At 40.3% G+C, this 19261-nt stretch overlaps 1 protein-coding gene across 5 annotated transcripts in view; it reads right to left on the minus strand.

Annotated features, from left to right (window-relative positions):
• The window catches only part of Abcb11 (ATP binding cassette subfamily B member 11), a 95416-nt gene that overhangs the window by 48915 nt on the left and 27240 nt on the right, over positions 1-19261 (minus strand). For all 5 annotated transcript variants that reach the window (NM_001431473.1, NM_031760.2, XM_087654663.1 and 2 more), the window contains 5 exon segments: positions 3396-3570; positions 6845-6969; positions 10170-10341; positions 12513-12646; positions 13835-13922. In NM_001431473.1, coding sequence (NP_001418402.1) covers positions 3396-3570; positions 6845-6969; positions 10170-10341; positions 12513-12646; positions 13835-13922 — 694 coding nt within the window.

A 19261-nucleotide genomic window follows, 5' to 3' on the forward strand; every position in this document is an offset into this window, starting at 1 on the left:
CAATGCATGGAGCACCCTTAGAGGGAGCTATGATCTGTGTCTCTTACAACAGATCTGGGGAAAGGAAAGCTGGCTAAGTCACTGAGACCTGAGTTCAAATCATACTTGATGCCATCTAGAACACATTTCTTAACCTCATGACTGCCTTTCATTTTTGTAGTAGATGGTACCAATCACAGAATGAAGTAATGCATATTATTTATGGTAATTACATTAAATACCTTGCTCAGTGCCTGTTGCCTTATATGTACCGAGGGAATATTATTTCCTATTACCACTGTTATTCTTTATTATTGAAATCCGAAATGTAAACAAAAACCCCAAGGTTTCCCGCTCATTTAGTTCCTCTTCATCTTTCCCTAATAAACCAGAAAGCAAGTTTTTATCTGTACACAAGTGATACTAATTACAGTAATCTATGTGAGCTGCTTCTCATTTACACCCAATGCAGTCATAATAATTTTGTGCACCACAAAATGTGCTAAATTAATTTGATTGTTAATTAGTTTAGTGGCTTAAAACATTGAACTCAACTCAAGAAATTCAAGAGTACTCAGCTTTCAAAATTGCTGTGTAGAAATATAACCAAGAGCACTCTCTCTCTCTCTCTCTCTCTCTCTCTCTCTCTCTCTCTCTCTCTTTCTCTCTCTCTCTCTCTCACACACACACACACACACACACACACACACACACGAGAGGGGGGGGAGAGATTATCAATTAAAAGAAGCACTATCCAGGCAAGGTATAACCAGAGCATTATAGCAAGAAGTTGAGAATAAGAGGATAATAATTTATGATTAAAACATTAGAGACACACAGTATGCCATGTCTACACAGTGGTACTTTAAAAACCATCCACTGAAATGACAAACTCCTCAGGGAAGATCCAGCAGGTATGTTCAACCAATGTCGCCAACTTCAAAGTCCAAACAATCAAGTTACAAAACAAAGAAGTGCCCCTCAAAATCTCAATATTTTAAGAAAGTTTAGAAATTTTTCTGGCTGTGTTCATAGCTTTCTTTGGCTACTTATAACATGTGGGTGGCAGACTGAACATATATGACAGATGGTCTCATGGTTGAATCCCCAAGAAACTTTAAAAGGAGAACCATAAAACCAGAACCTAGTTGCTATGGTGGTTGAATGAGAATGAGCTTGATAGGCTTGTATGTTTGAATGCTTCCAACAGTTGTTGGAACTATTTAGGAAGGATTAGGAGGTGTGGTCTTGTTGGAGGAAGTGTGTCACTGGGTGTGGGCTTTGAGGTTTCAAAAGCCTAAGCCATTACCCATTTAATTCTCTTTCTCTCTCCCTCTCCCTGCCCCCTTCTCTTATGTTTGAAGAACAAGACGTAATTTCTTAGCTACTATTCTAGTGTCTGCCTTCTGTCATGCACTCTACCATGACAGTCATGGATTCAATCTCTGAAACTGAAATCCTCCAATAAGCTCTGTCTTCCATAAGTTGCTTTAGTCATGCTGCCTATTCACACAAATAGGAAACCAACCAAGGCAGTTATTAAGGTGCTCTAGCTTGATTTGACAAACAATGACCAAAAACAATCTGGAAAGGATAGGGCTTGCTCAGCTTCTAAGTCATAGTCTATTATTCAGGGAAGCTGGGACAGGAATCTAAAGACAAGAACTGAAGCAGAGACCACAGAGGAATGCTTGTTCTCCATTGGCTTGTTCCTTAAGACTTACTTAGCTTGCTTTCTTCTACAGCCCAGGACCACCTGTCCAGGGCTGGTACCGCCCACAGTGGTCTGTGCCCTGTGAGGTCAATTAGCAATCAAAACCATGAATCAAAACCATGACCTACACACATGCCCACAGGCCAATATGATGAAGGTAATTTCTCAATTGAGGGTCCTTTCCCAGGTACGTAAAGTTGACAACAGAAGCTGTGACACACAGGGACTTTTACACTCAGAGCTTTCCATTGGAACTGTGTATCAGTTAACTTTCAATTTACCAAGTCATTTCTCCTGTGAACATTTTATTCATAAATTCCCCTTTCTTCTTATAGGCACAGAATACAAGAACAATTTTGCTCAGTCAAAGCATTTCTACAAAGTAAACAACCAAAGCTACCTTCAGCTACTAACACCTTAGATGGTAAATTCATACAGTTTTTAAATTATTCTCATTACAGTTTTTGTTTATTACAGGCTGCTTGTGTACTGCAGTGCAATAGTGGAGGTGAAAGGAGGACCTGCCTGAGTCAGTTATCTCCTCCCTTATGAGCCTTGGGGAATCAAAGTCAGGTCATTGTGCTTAGCAGAAAGAGCATCTCACCAGCCTTTAGAAGCGATTAGATAGATAAGGAGAAAGAACCTCATAGTCAGATCTCAGATCTACAACACTTTAACTTTTCCGAGTGCCAAAATAGATCTAAATTGCAGAGACAATTGGTAGGTCATGATACTATTAACACTTTACATACTATCTTTCAAAATTTATGTAACACCTGAACATGCATTACCACACAATATTTTTCAACAAAGTTCAAAGCTATGCCAGCTGTCCATTCATCAAGGACAAAGACAACTTTAACGCCATTCTGTTGCTTCCTTATCTTGTTCAGAATGACATGTATCAGATGCTCATTCCTATCGACACTGCATGAGTTCTCCAGGTTGCCTAGGGGTGTGTTTGTAATAAACAGCGGATTTTTAAACGATAAACTTTCATGTAGTGAACTCCTGGTACTTTTCATTGTTCCGCTGGTGCCTGTTCCATCAAGAATCTTGAGCTGCAACATTTTATTTTATTTAAAAACCTTCCACTAAGCGATTTCCAGCACCACGGCAAATGGAAACCGTGTTGGGTTTTGTTGTTGTTGCTATTCTTGATTTTGATTTTTGTCCACCATGCTTTGGACGGATCTGGCGCATAGCAAAAGCCGGGTAGATGCTTTTGGAGTGAATAACTCAAAGAACACTGCAAATTAAAGTAGCAATAGCATCCGTGGTGTCATAACACCCCACTAATGAGTTGTGAAATATGCTTGTACCACGTATTCGGTTGAAGATGTTACATATCTTGTACTATTACCAACTTCGCTTTTACGACCTGTTCATCTTTAGCTGAGGGGTCAATGACTTCCCATTTTCATGGTATAATTTCTTTTGGGATCCACTGGAGGATCATTACTGTACAGCTGTAAAACCTTTAGTTAATTGGAAATCATTAAATTGCTGGTCTCATCAGCCCACGGGTTTAACTTCTCTTCACTAAAGTGTCCTAATATCGTTGGCCCTGCAGATGGACTTCAGCAAACTACTGAGGCTTTCTTGCCTAAGACATTAAAGGGATTAATTCTCAGGGTTGCTATGATGACTTTTCTGACAAGCTATCAAGAAAGACTATATATAGGAAACAAGAGCCAAGTACCTGGACCAGTGTCCCTGGTGTATACTCTTCTTCATCTAGGACAAGTGTGGAACCATACCAGAAGGCCAGTGCATAACAGAAGAAAATGAGACACCACATGTACCCAGTGAAGAAGCCCATCACCATTCCTTTCCAAATTCCCCAGCGCTGGGCAAACACAAGATTTTTCTCATACCTGTAAACAGAAAAAGGTTGGCTCAATGCCAGCCTGAGCAGCTCAAGGCATAACATTTAAAATGTTGGTGTGAGTGTATGAGACAGTGTGTGCACCTGTAGGGGTGTGTGTGTGTGTGTGTGTGTGTGTGTGTGTGTGTGTGTGTGTAAGGGAGAGAGAGAGAGAGAGAGAGAGAAAGAGAGAGAGAGAGAGAGAGAGAGCGAGCCCGAGGGTCTGTTTGTCTGTCTGTGTCAGTGTCTGCATTCACAATGAGGAATATCGTTCACTGAGTATAGTCAACCTTCCAAACAAACCTTCTGAAGTTGGTTGCAGCTTCGATGAGAAACAGTGGGATAACTTTGGCCTCAAGAGCAATTTTTTAACCAATGCCTTTGTTTGGGAGCTATTAAAAGTTATGTTTAAAAGGTTTCTTTGGAATACATATTATGTTTTCCATCAGAAAGCAAGGCAATTATCTCCAAATCAGCAGATTAAACTAATCCACATGGTGAATTCCAGGTCAGTGAAGACCAAATAGTGAAATTGTGTGTCAAAACCAACCAACCAACCAACCAGCAAAAAAGCTCAAAAAAAAATTAACTAAATTACAAAAATAATTGCATTCTTTCTTTTTCCTTCCTTCCTTCCTTCCTTCCTTCCTTCCTTCCTTCCTTCCTTCCTTCCTTTTTTCCTTTTTTCCAAAACAGGGTTTCTCTGTGTAGCCTTGGCTATCCACTTGCTGTATAGACCAGCTGGCCTCAAACTCATGAGATTTGCCTGCCTCTGTCTCCCAAGTACTGGGATTAAAGGTGTGTACCACCACTGCCCCAATATAAAATCATATTTTTGACAACTGTATCATTTTTGTAAATTAAGTTTTTACTTTTACTAAAAATTAGTCTTTAGAATGATCTATCATAATTTTCTGGTATTAAATTTATTTGCTTAAATAAAAAATAAAAAATAAAAAAGTTATTAAGTGCATTAAACAGTGCTATAGCTTCACAATATATTCAATTAAATGTTCAATTTAAAATGTTCATTTAAAGAAATGTTATGGGGATGTCAAGATGACCCAGTGAGTGAAGGCACCAAGTGCAGTGCAAGCTTGACCTCCAGGAAGCACAGAGTGGAAGAGGAGATCTGACTCCTACGAGTTGTCCTCTGACCTTCACACTCCTGAGGAGATCTGACTCCTACGAGTTGTCCTCTGACCTTCACACTCCTGTTCTGAGTACACAACCCTCCCTTCTTCCCCATAAAATAGACAAAGTATAGTTTAAAAAAATGTTTAAAGTGGAATTGCATTTGAATCAGGCTGTCCTTCCTTCCTTTTCTCTCCTCTTTCTCTTTCTTTCTTTTTTTTATTGGCACAATAGATGAACAACTAATTTTAGTAGATGCCCCAGTTTCCTTTGTGCTGCATGACAAGCAAGAGTCAGGCTCCTTTTAGTCTCTGAAACTGTAAATTAAATTAATTTTTTACTAATACACAAAAACAAGGCATCATATGTAATGATGGAATAAAATATGATGCTTTGATGCATGTACACATTGTATGTTTAAATCAGGATGAATGGATGGACGGATGAACGAACAGAGAAAGAGAAAGAGAGAGAGAGAGACAGGGACAGAGACAGACAGACAGACAGACAGACAGACAGACAGACAGAAAAAGACAGAGAGAGAGTCTCAATCATTTATCAACTGGGCATGGGAAGTCAACCAGTGATTCCAGACCTAGGGAGTCAGAGATGGGAAGATTCCAAGTTTAGGGACAGCCTTGGCTACATGTCAAGTCAAAGTCAGCCTGGGCTGCCTAGTGAAAAACTAAACAAAACTCCCCAAGTCAAATTTTTTGAAATTCTTCTTTGCTTTTGTGAAATATGCAGCACATTGCTATCTATAGTTGCACTGTGTATTAGCGCCAGAGTGCTTTCTCCTGACTGACCATAGCTTCAAAATCTTTGACCACCCTTTCTCTGCTCCATTTTTCCCTACTGCTCTGTGCAGTCTCTGTCATCATTCTACTCTTAATGTCTATGTTATCAATATTTGTAGATTCCTCATATGTACATGCAATTGTGTAGATCTTCCTAAGCCTGCCTTACTCACTCAACTATGCACATTGTTACAAATAATGAAATTTTGTTCCTTTTATGATCTCATGGTATAGCATTCTAATCTGGTGATCAATTAACAGATGCTAATGTCTCCACTCCTTAGCTCTTATGAACAGCACTACAGTAGACACAAATGTGCAGATGCCTATTACACAGACTAGTTTCACTTTCTTTGAGTATGTCCGCAGGAATGGGATTGTGGAATCACATGATTGCTCTTATTTTAATTTGTTGAGGAACTTCTTTGCTGTTTTACATAATAGATCTACTCATTTTCATGTCTACCAATAGTGTGCAAGGGTTCCTCTGTATCCTCATTGGCCTTGTTATTGTTCACCATTTTCCAACAGTCATTCTTACTAGGGTGGTTTTGAGTTGCATTTCCCTGGTGGCTAGACACCATGATGAAGCTGTTTTAATAGACTTGACTATGTGTCTTCTTTAACAAAGTGTCTACTTAAACCCTATTGTTCCCTTTCAAGTTGGATTGATCATTACTAGTTAGATTTTAAAAGTTCCTTATATATTCTATGTAGCAATCCCTTGTCATTTGCATAGTTTGCATAGAGCTTCTCCCTGTCTTTTCTGTGAGCTGTTTCGGTTGTGCCTGGGGGCTTTTCGATGTGATGGAGTATCATTTGTTTACTTTTGCTGAGTTTTTCTTGTCTGTTGCATTTCTGTGCTGTCTGTGTAATCTGTTGTCTGTTAAGCATGTAGACATGCTTGCTAAATGCAGAAGATTGTCTTTAATGGCAGAAAATGCTGCTGATGGTTGGCATGAGTTACATAATATGTCTGCTTTTATATCATCAGTGTTTCTTGCCTATTTGGCTCTCTAAAACTCATCTCCAAAAGCACATTGTACTGAGCATGGTAGCTCATACCTTTCATTCTAGCACTTGGGTGACTGAGTCAGGAGACCATGAGCCCAAGACCACCCTGGTCTATAAAGCAGGAGTTACAAGGGAAACTGAAACCCTAAAACACTGCTTTGGACCTTTTCTAACACTCTGCCCATCAACATTTGCTGATCCACCTCTTGAACAATCCCTCCCATTGCTCTAAAGGATAGTGGGTCTGCCACTTTGTACAAAACGAAAAAAAAAAAAAAGGCAGGAAACAGTATTGATTCAAGAAATTCAGGAAAGCAACAGACATTCAAAATAACCAACCTTTCAACCTCTTTGTTCTCACCACCAAAAGCGGCCACTGTTCGAATAGATGAGAGGACTTCATCAGCAATAGACCCCGCTTTGGCATAAGCCTTCAACTCAAGCTCCGTGAACTTGGCTATACTCTAAAAGCCAAAGGAAAAAAAAAAAAAAACAAAGTTGGCCTGTCTGTCAGTGACTCATTTAACAAATGAACAGGTGATATGGTTTAACAAAACACTAGGTGTTTCACTGTAACAAAAGACAGAAAAGGCTGGGCCAAGATTAGCTTGTGTTAAGCATCACCCATGGGTGCTGGGATTTGGGTATGTTAAAACGAGACTAAAGTCTATCTCGAAGAAAATGTTCTCATAGAGTTAAGTACCCTCAAATCTGGTAATACTAATGTTTCAGCTATGGTGCTAATGGAGTCCCTAAGTCAAACTATGATATATCCCTTTGCTATTGGAAAGAAATCATAAACCATTGCAGAATCTACAAACACCAGAGGCAAAGACTGGAAGCCTATGTAGGCACACAGCTGGCCAGAGTACAGAGTGAGAGCAAAGACCAGGGAAGGCAGACACAGCATTGCAAAGGGAATCCCAAAGGAGAAGGCATAAGGTAAATATCTTCACTCAAACAGGGCTTTACTACATTTTTAATTTTTACAAGAGAAAAAGACAACTCTTCTTTAGTAATTTTTTGAAAGTCACTTTTCTACAACTGGGTTCGGACTGAGTCCTAGTCAACAGTAGCTGGACATGGTGACATATACCTGTAATCACGGCACATGCAAGGGAAACAGGGATACAGGCTTAGCCCCAGCTACATGAGAGCACAGCCAGTCTGAGACAGATGAGAGCCCATCAGAAGCAAAACCAACTAAGCAACAACAATATGGAAGGGGGGGGGATGAGTTAATATTGTGGAAACAAACTCAACTCAGAAACCTAAAACACATATAGTACACAGATGGTAAGAGTGTGTATTCCAACAGACTTTTTCTCTAGACCTTCAGCAGAATCATTATTGGCAAAATATTAGACAGAGCTTATAAATACAAAATAAATGAAAATAGCCTCAATGATATATTTATTATTTACTCAGTCTATATCTTATAAAATCTGTAAATTAAAAAGCTGTTTTCCCCTACACTGTGACTCGTGTTCAAGTTCAATGGATGGCATTACAGTTTTTATCCCCACTCTGTCTAATTTATTCCTGAAACATATACATTTTTTGCACAGCAGTAAGAATATTAAAGAGTTAGGAGTGACAGCACCTTTATTAGAGGGCCACATTACTTAATAATAGGACATATTGGGCCAGGTGATAGTGGCTCACACCTTTATTCCCAGTGCTCAGGAGGCAGAGGCAGAGGCAGGTGGTTCTCAGTGAGTTGGAGGCCAGAGAAATCCTGTCTTGAAAAACAGAACAAAAACAAAGGGTAGAACACATTGGGAGTTTAAGAAACATATATTTTGTAATATTTGATAATTATTCATGTTTCTCATGCTAAAGAGAAAGATGTGACAAAATCATACAAAACCCACAACAACTGTTAGTGTCTATCATATATATATATATTGTGTGTGTGTGTGTGTGTGTGTGTGTGTGTGTGTGTGTGTCCAATCTTTGATTTACATGCAACAAAGTTGCTGGAATCATTTTACAGGGACAGCCAGGTATAGAAGAATGCAAAGGGAGAGTTGGAACATTCCACATGAAGAAGCTAGAATCTTAGGCACTTTGGTGACACAAGAAACTGTACTGTGAAGCGCTTCAATCCAAATTTAGGCAACATCTCCGCGGTGTGAAAACACAGTGGTGACTTGTGAGCATATGTGTATTAATTTATCACAGGAACCCACGAGTATATGTGTATTAATTTATCACAGGAACCCACGAGTATATGTGTATTAATTTATCACAGGAACCCACGAGTATATGTGTATTAATTTATTGCAGGTTTGAAGAAAAAAGTTAAGGTGACTATAGAAAGAAAAATAAAAGCTGAACAAAAATGTTCAGAACCCCTCAGGGTCTTCAGTGGAATTTGAGGTTCTCTGGAGCAAGGCAGGACAGCGGTCTGTAGGAAAGTCAGTTCTAAAACTTGCACAGTCTTACGGATTTTAAAAACAATACTAAAATATCTCTTTTTAGATTCTTTGTGCCAGACACTGTACTTAATGGAGAACATGGACAACATCCCCAAGTTATCACACGATTTAGGCTGTTACCCCTGTTACCACAATAGGGCTGAGATTCTGAAGGGGAAAATGTGTTGCTCTTCAGGGATACACACTTGTTACTGGTCAGGTCTATGGCTTTGTGAAGGGAGCTCCTTGCTACTGTTACTCTTATCCCTTTAAGTGTGATGATCAGTGACTGCAAGGATACCAGAAACCATCACTGTGGTGATAATTAGCTGCTGTTCAATGACAACTGAGTATTACTCGAATGTTCCCTTTGAATTCTATTTATAGTAAGCCTTCAGCAAGCCTCACTTCATGACCTGTGATGGTAAGATTTTTTTTTAAATGTGTTCTAAAGATGAAAACTAATACTTTCTCCAACCAAGGGAGACTTTTAACAGTGGTGACTCGGAAAGTCTTATTCCACACATGGGCCTGGTTTGAGTAAGTGAGGTAATGGACAGGTACTAACAGAGAAGACACTTTGACTGAATCTGCAGATCTGACCCAGACACTGGTTAGATGGACTGGAGATGCAGCTGCAAAGGCGGAAACCTTTTTTGGAGTACTCATTGCTTTGTGCCCTTTTGAGCATGAGCAAAGGGGCTGCTGGAGAGTAGGCGGGAGTAGGCATCAGGTTCCCTTGAACTGCTAGATAGCTCTTTTTGCTTCTGTGAGCTCCATTGACTGAATCTTAAATGATGTTAACACTTTCCTTCTTCGTAAGAATTAGAGATAGTGGGGTTGGGGATTTAGCTCAGTGGTAGAGCGCTTGCCTAGGAAGCGCAAGGCCCTGGGTTCGATCCCCAGCTCCGAAAAAAAGAACCCAAAAAAAAAAAAAAAAAGAATTAGAGATAGTGAGTGTGAAACCTCTAACAAAGTACCTGGCAAAATAGAAGACCCAGAATACATGCAGTAGATTGCTGTCCGCCGAATAACATTTATCTTACTAAAACATCATTAATTCATATGCTGTGGAGCATAATTTAATACTGAGGAGTAATCAAACATTAGAAATCAATACAATGATAATCACAGTGACTACACTTGGGAAGTCACCGAAGCATCACGTTTTGGCCTTTGGGCATGTAAATGTACAACTTCCATGAAGCACAATTAAAAAAAAAAACACAACAAAGCACTCTTACCAGACCTATGACGGCTGCCCCAATGCCAATGAGAGGGCTGACAGCAAGAATCACCAAGGTTAGTTTCCAACCCCTGTAGAACCCTAAAAGTAACCCACACATAGCCGTCGACATGCGCTGGAGGAAATGAGCCAACTGGTCGGCAATGGCGTCATTGATTTTTTCAATATCACTAGAAATAAGAGAGGTATAGATCAATACAACTGAATTCTGTCAGTTCAAGTGTTTGTTGAAACAGTTCATTCTTTGTCACATGCTTCCATTCCGCTGTCACTCCTTAATGAGAAGTGAGGACTCTGTCTCACCTTCCAGGATTTCTCATACCTCAAGAAGATAGAAACCTCATTTCTTACAGTCAGCTGTGTGTGTCTTGACTCGACTTTGTAAGTTGATGTGGATTCCAAACCTCTGGATTATCCCCAGGAAGAACTTATACCACCTCCCTGCATATCCATAGCAAATAAATTAATCTAAATACGCCTTTCTGTCTGTCTGCCTACCTGTCTGTCTATAAATCTTTCTCTGTATCTGTCTCTCTGTCTCTCTGTGTGTGTGTGTCTATCTGTCTGTCTGTCTGTCTATGTTTGTCATATTCTATTTATAGGCAGTAGAGACTGGTGACTAAGAACACAGACTCTGGGACCATAGCCTGAATTTGAATATAAGCTCTTCTTGAGAGAATTATCCAGGTTTCCAGGTAACAGTTTCCTCATCTATAAAGAGACGATAACAGCAGAACCTGCCTTAGAGTTCAGTAATTATGTGAAAGCATGTGGAACAGTACCCAGTGTAATAAACACCAATATGTGTTACTTTGGATCACTTCTTTGCTGGCTAATTTTATGCCTTCTACCAGGATTCAAGGTACTTCAGAGCTTCAGAGCAGGGATGGAAAGTATTGTGGAATATTGGTTGAATATAGTTGCATTAAACTCATAAACCCGAGAGTATTCCCTTACTTTCTTGTCTAGATGGAGCAAAAGGGTTGGTATTTAATAGCAAGAAGGAACTCAAGCCATCACCCAGAGCCTAGCCGTTGTATTCTAGTGGGGTTAAGCATCTGGTGACAGAGGGTGGAAGGAAGGCAAGTTCTGGACTCTGGACCCCAAATCATCCACTCTGACATTACTGGCCGACGGTGTCTACAAGTGTTCTTGGCCTCTTATTTAAAGAACTAAAAATAATTGTTCACACAGAATTGCAAAAGAAGAGAGGTAGCTTTATTCAGACTGAAATGACAGCACAGCGTACAGACTGTATAGGCCGATAGTACTCAAGGGCCCCACATCACATGGTCTGAGATCCGGTTTCTGTGCACTCTAAAATTAAGGGGATGGTTATTAAGGGGGAATAGTTGGGATGGTATTTTTATCAATAGATTTTGGCGTTTTTTATTCTTTCCCACTAGACATGTCTCTTTTTGCATTGCATCTGACTTTAATCATATGCATGGTGGTTGTCAAGGTAGGAGAAACATATCCCATTGTACAGAAAGATCTATAAGTGTACTCGATACAGGTGGGAATCTGGGGTTGCTAGGAGTATTGTTCAGAGATAGAGGGGTGTGTGTGTGTGTGTGTGTGTGTGTGTGTGTGTGTGTGTGTGTGTGTGAAAGAGAGGGGGTACGGGGGAGGAGAGAGAGAGAGAGGGAGAGAGAGAGAGAGAGAGAGAGAGAGAGAGAGAGAGTCCTGAAAGCCTCCTTCATATATTCCACAATATAGTTAATGACTTTTGCAGGACTTCAAGTTCAGTTCAGGAGGGTCCAACTACTTTAAGCTATCTTTAAGTCTGTTATTTGCTTATTTTTTGCTTGTTTTATTTTGTCTTTAACTTTCTCAAGATACTTTCAGAATTTATCTGGAGGTTTCTCTCTGTGCCTCCATAGGCATAGCAAAAGAATGACTTCTAAGCATGGTTTTTCCATGTGTGTGTAGGTTGTCTCATCCATCTCTCGGTTTTACCCTATGTCAAATAACCTCATATATCTAAACCCTCTCCTGTGACAATGGTCTACATGCAAAATTGTAATACCCTGTCTTTTGTAGTGACTATAGAATAAACTAATATCTATGAAAATGCCACCTCTATGAAAGTCTAATCTATTTTTATTTATAAAACCAAGGTGTCCTGTGACCCAGGCTGGCCTTGAATACCTGTATAGTCGACAGTGACCTCAAACCTCCACCTCCACCTCTCCCCTACTGGACAGCCATGGGTAGCCATGTTTCTTAGTATATGAGACAGAGCAAATCAAATCGAAACTGAAAATGTTGCCAAAACACCATGAGGGTTTTTTTTTTAATCTAAATGATACTTTATAACCTAGTTGCTCCTGCTACTTACTCAGCAAACCTTGAATTCAGCTCTCCCACAGAAGTGCAGTCGAACCACCCAATTTCCATTCTCATTATTCTCCGGAAGTAAATTTTCCTCATTCTCCTTATCTGACGAGCCCCAGTGATGACCCATAACCTTATCTGGAGACAGACAAAGCTGTGTTTAGCACAGTAACACTGAGCAGGTTAAGCAGATTCGTCTATTCTTTCTCCTATTTCTGAAAAACCACATTTCCGGTGGTTATGGTTGGGACTAGCTGAAAAGAAGAAGGAAGCCGTTGACAAAGTGCCTCTTTTGGACACGGTGGTATGAGCTCTGACACCCCTGCTAATTGGGGAGGTAAGCTGACATTTGCGGGGTAGCAAGGATCTAGCTTTAACTCCAGTTCTGGCAGGTGGACAGGCCGCCATTTGAATTTGACCTATTGGGTTTCGCTGTCTCCATCAAGTGAAACAGGTTCAGGGCGTCCACACTAGGAAATGGATGCTCTCTGTTCATCCACTTCACAGGATCCTTCTCTCCCTCCTCCTTGTGTATATATCCATGCACAGTGTTCAAGAAATGACATGGGGGCAATTTAAGCCAAAAGATTATGATCCAAGCAGGAATCTCATAGGAATCTCATTTGTTGATTTATTTCTCCTATTTTTTTTTTTTTTTTGGTAAATCAAGTATCATGAAAACTGAAGCCAGAATAGGAGAAATGGACCAGTTTCACTTTACAGCAAATGCTACCTGAACTCATTGGATAAGTGAAAATGGAGAAATCATCTCTCTTTTTCTACAGAAGATGACAAAATGTGGAATATTTTTCTTAGTAAAATTTTTATCACCTAGGACTAGAAAAAATCAGATTTAAAATTACAGAATTTGGACTAAAAGGACACTTGGTTAGACTTAGCAAAGAAAGACAGGAAAAGGAAAATAGTGTTTGCTCTCTCCGTCTCTCAATGTCTGGCTCTCTCTATGCTCCTCAGCCCCAGCCTAAGACACTACTTTGCTGAGAAGAGCGGGGCAGATAGAGGACGTCAGTCAGGCAGCTCCTTAGCTGGAAAAGTCTACCCCTCCTTTCGCCACTCCCACTCCCCCCAACCCCACCCACCTCCACTCAATACCACCCCTGGAGCCCTTGCTTCCACATGCCCCTGCCTAGGCTGGGCTCTCGCTCTCTGAATCTTCCCCACCCTCTCAGAGCCTTCACATGCAGATCTGAGTTCTTAAGAGTTTCTGAACAGCTGAAAGGTTAAAAGGCAGCGCTTCCATTTCTTTCCTCCTGGTGTCTAGGAAGCCAGATGTCTGTCTGTCAGTAGAATGGAGGCGCTACTAACTTGAAAGTATCCAAGGATAAGTACGGTCATGCCGACTCCTGCGTAGATGCCAGAGAATTTGATCATTTCACTTTCAATGTCCACCAACCTTAAAAAGAGGAGAAGGTGCTGAGACTAAGTAGAGTCCAGGTATCAAAGGTTGCATTGTTTAGGGGACTTTGAAATAAATTTACTATACACGTCCATTGCACATTGTCCACTCACATGCAGAGAAAGGTTTTAACAAACCAGTTGGGCTTCCTGGAAAGACAATTCTAGAAAGAAGGGAGCTGTCAATCAAGAGCTTACTGTTGACCCCTTTGGGAAGGTAAGCCAGATTTTCACCTTCTCCATCCCAGAATGGCATTTTTAAAATGTGTTTGTCATATTCCTACTGGGGAGATAGCCCCTCCCCTTAGCCCTTAGCTTTCTGCTGGCTACACCCTTCAAAGTTTCTCTCACTAGGGTTAGTTCACAGGGTGAAGGAGAAATACTTGCTGGGAATCCTAAGAAGTCTCTCCTCCACTCCTCCAGAGCTGTCATGCTGTGACGCAGGGACTTGGCTTGGCAGAACCAGCAAGGGAGGAGAAAATACTCTAAAGCACTTTCAGGAAATAAGGGACTCTGGTAATCAGAGAAATAGCACATTTTTTCTTATGATAATGCTGGTCTAAGTGACAGGGACCCCGTTTATTCAGGAAAGGAGAGGAGACAGAGGACAAAAGGTTCTTTTTAGTGGGCATGCGCTCATCCTGCACAATTTCTGGGGCCTGGCTTCCTCTGATAACCCAAGCTTCTCTTTCATAGAAAGGACCATTTTCTCTTTTGTGGGCCGCGCTTCACATTTCAAGTGTAGGCTCTCAGGGTCTAGCCTAGAACATGAAAGTGATCTCATCTACAACCATAAAAATCAAAAGTTTTAAAAAATACTGAAGTCGATGGTCTCTTAAGTTCACTTTCTTAGAGTTTTCCTCTTACTCTCCTCCCCCCCAATGTTCTAATTGGCCCAATATCGTAAGTTATCTTTTCTCCATTGAATGTCTTTCCATCCTTATTTAAAAAATAATGGGTGTGCTTATTTTTGTGGACATATTTCTGAATACAGTCTAACCTCCATCAATACCACACAGGCTCCATTGCTATGGTTACAATTGATGTTGACGTTTGGTAGCTTATTTTATTTCCAATGAATTTAGTTCTGCCCTTTTGTCTTTCAGTACAGATTTTAAAGGAACCTTGCTTATATTGTGATCAAAGTAATAGTCCAACAATTCCTCAGTCAAGAAAATATAGCGTAGATGATGGTTTGTATATGCTCTGTCCAGGGAGTGGCACTACTAGAAGGTGTGGCCTTGTTGAAGTAGGTGTCTCGCTATGGTCGTGGGCTTTAAGACCCTTCTCCTAGCTGCCTGTCTCCCACTAGATGAAGATGTAGAACTCTCAGCTCCTCTTGCTCCATTCCTGCTGGGATGATGCCATGCTCCTGCCTTGATTATAAAATGAACCTCTGAATCTGTAAGCCAGCTCCAATGTTGTCCTTATAAGAGTTGCCATGGTCATCGTGTCTGTTCCCAGCAGTAAAACCCCAATATATATATTCCAGCTTTTAAAAGGAAGGGGACACCTTGTCAGTTAGAAATAAGGCCAGCACAGGAAGTTTGTATCACACAATGTCACTTAGACAGAAAGTCTAAACAAGTGGAAATCACAGGAAGGAATGAAATAGTGGTGTCTAGGAACTGAGAGTGAAGAAACCAGAATTTTATCAAACAATAAAAACGTTGGTAGCAAGAGGAGCTCATGTAAAAGTTCTATTGCGCAACACAGCCACAGTTAGTGATGGTGTCTTCGTATGCCTGAGAATGCTAAAGGAAGGATTTTAACTGTTTTCATCACAAACGCATGGTGCTGGGACCGGAGGGATGGCTCAGAGGTTAAGAGCACTGACTGCTCAATTCCCAGCAACCACATGATGGCTCACAACCATCTGTAATGGGATCAAATATTCTCTTCTGGTGTGTCTGAACAGAGCAACAGTGTAGTCATACGCATAAAGTAAATAAAATAAATCTTTTTAAAAAAAATGTGTGTTTATGGAGGGATCCATGGCTCCAGCTACATATGAAGCAGAGGATGGCCTTATCTGACATCAGTGGGAGGGGAGGCCATTGGTCCTGTGGAGGTTTGATGCCCTAGCATAGGGGGATGTTAGAGCAGTGAGGCAGGAGTGGGTGAGTGGGTGGAGGAAAACCCTCAGAGGCAAAGGGGAGGGGGCTTGGGATGGGGCTTGTAGGGGGAAAACTGGGAAAGGTGATATTATTTGAAATGTAAACAAATAAATGATTAATAAGAAAAGAAAAAAGAAAACATGTATCTTGCTTGCATAATTGTATATATAATGATATATGTGCTAACTAGGGTAATTTAGACACCCCACAATGTATACATATGTCAAAACACTTTGTTCTACATACAATTTTAGTGTAATTAATTTAAAAATTTATCAAAGGTATTAGCAATCAGAACGTGTGTTAGCAATCAGAACATATCTAAATCCAGGAAAAAAACAGAATCAACAATCAAAAACACTCAGCAAAATAAAACTCAAGACTACATGGCTTCACTAGTGAATTTTGCCAAATAGTAAGATATTGATTACCATTTATTTTAATACTTTTAAAAAATAGACTTCAAAGAAACACTTCCAAATTCATTCTAGGAGTTCAGTGTTAGTTACCTGGTTCTAAAATAATACAAAAAAAATCTGGAAGTATAGGCTGACGTGTCTAGTAGCTATAGTCACAAAACTCAACAGCTAGAAGACTGGGGAATGCTGAGTTGATAAAGCGCTTGCACATCAGCTTAAGGGCCTGACTTTGATCCCCACCGTTCACGTAAAAACTGCCCACAGCAGTGTGCACCTGAAACACTGGGAAGGTAGAGGCAGGAGGACCTTTGGGACATTTGCACAGCCATTGCAGCGGAATCTGTAAGCTCTGGGGTCAGTAGGAGGTCCAAACCCAAATGAAACAACCAGTGAGTGCTCGGAGCCCTAGCAGACACCTTCACATCCACACTCACACACATGGCCCTGGTTAAACTCAGTGGGTCCCAAAGCAAAAACAAACAAGCAAACAAACGAAAACAAAAACACATAAAGTAGGACCAGGACATACTGGCAGTGGGGGAAGGGATGGTAGGGATTTAAGAAGAATAATTGAGGCTGTAAGGATGAGTATGCCCAGAGAGTATTATATACATATGTGAAATTCTTACAAGTTCACAAACACTGACATGTACACACACACAAAGACATGCACACACATACACATCCTAAAGAAAACACCGGCCGGATCCCACACAGCCCACACCTGCAGCTCAACTCCCCGGGTATTCTGACACATCCAGGTTCACAGGTAAGACCCTAAACCCTGTCCCAATATCCCCGCATACCAGAATCCCTGCGAGCCTGGGAAGCAGATTCCCTGAGCCCAGCCAGAGACCTGCTTGTCTTCCGGTTCCCACCTGTGCCAGGAGCAGAGCCCCGGCACTGGACCCAATTCCACACAGCCCACACCCCAGTTGCAGCTAGACTCCCCAGGTACTCTGACACATTCAAGATCGCAGGATCTCACAATCGCACGATTGCACAAAGAACAGGCTCCAGTCAAAGACAGGGAGGCCAGATAACACCAGGGATAACCAGATGTCAATAGACAAACGTAAGAACAAAAGCTACAGATACCAGTTTGACTCGGCAACATCGGAACCCAGTCCTCCTACCACAGCAGGTCCTGGATACTCCAACACACTTATAAAGCAAGATTCAGATCTAAACTCTCATTTCATGAAGATGGTAGAAGACTTTAAGAAGGAGATAAATAACTCCCTTAAACAAATATAGGAGAACATAAGAAAACATTAGAAGCCCTTAAAGAGGAAACACATAAATTCCTTAAAGAAATACAGGAGAGCACAATCAAACAGATGAAGGAATTGAACAAAACCATCCAGGATCTAAAAATGGAAATAGAATCATTAAAGAAAAACACAAAGGGAGCGAGCCCTGGCGATGGAAAACCTAGGAAAGAGATCAGGAGTCACAAATGCAAGTGTCACCAACAGAATATAAGAGATAGAAGAGAGAATATCAGCGTCAGAAGACAGAAGACCTCAACATCAACACAACAGTCAAGGAAAATACAAAAAGCAAAAAGCTCCTATCTCAAAACATTCAAGAAATCCAGGACACAATGAAAGGACTGAATCTGAGAATGACATGTATAGAAGAGAGTGAAGATTCCCAACTCAAAGGGCCAAAAAACATCTTCAACAAAATTATAGAAGAAAACTTCCCTAACCTAAAGAAAGAATGCCCATACACATTCAAGAAGCCTACAAAACGCCAATAATTAAATTAAATAATTAAATACCAAATAATTAAATACAAAATTAAATAATTAAAATACCAAATGCATGGAACAAAGAAAGAATATTGAAAGCAGTAAGGGAAAAAGGTCAAGCAACATATAAAGTCAGACCTATTAGAATTACACCAGACTTCTCAACACAGACTCTTAAAAGCCTGGGCAGATGCCATACGACCCTAAGAGAACAAAGTGCCATACCAGGCTATTATACTTAGCAAAACTCACAATTACCATAGATGGAGAAACCAAGGTATTCCAAGACAAAGTCAAATTTAAACAATATCTTTGTACAAATCCAGCCCTACAGAGGATAATAGAAGGATAAGTTCAACACAAGGAGAGAAACTACACCCAAGAAAAAGCAAGAAATTAATTTTTACACAACAAATCCAAAAGAAGAGAAACATACAAACATAATTCTACCTCTAAAACAAACAAACAAACAAAAACAAGCAACAATCATTGGTCCTTAATATCTCTCAACATCAATGGACTTCAATTTTCTGTCAATAAAATGACATAGGCTAACAGACTGGATACATAAACAGGATCCAGAATTTTGCTGCACACAGGAAACACACCTCAGAGTCAAAGACAGACGTTACCTCAAAATAAAAGGATGGGAAATTTTTTTCCCAAGCAAAAGGTCCCAATAAACAAGCTGGAGTAGCCATTCTAATATCCAACATAATAGACTTTCAACCAAAAGTTATCTAAAAAGATGGGGAGGACACTACATACTCATCAAAGGGAAAATCCATCAGGATAAACTTTCAATTTTGAACATCTATGCCCCAAATACATGGGCACCAACATTTGTAAAAACAAACGTTACTAAAGTGCAAAGTATACATTGAACCTCACACAAGATTAGTAGGAGATTTCAACATCCTATTCTCACCAATGGACAGAGCATGGAAACAAACTAAACAGAGAAACAGTAAAGCTACAAGAAGTTATGAACCAAAGGATCTAACTGATATCTACAAAACATTTCACCCTAAGACAAAAGAATATG

Source organism: Rattus norvegicus, chromosome 3 (genome assembly GCF_021556685.1).
Source record: "Rattus norvegicus strain SHRSP/BbbUtx chromosome 3, alternate assembly SHRSP_T2T, whole genome shotgun sequence".
NCBI lineage: Eukaryota > Metazoa > Chordata > Mammalia > Rodentia > Muridae > Rattus > Rattus norvegicus.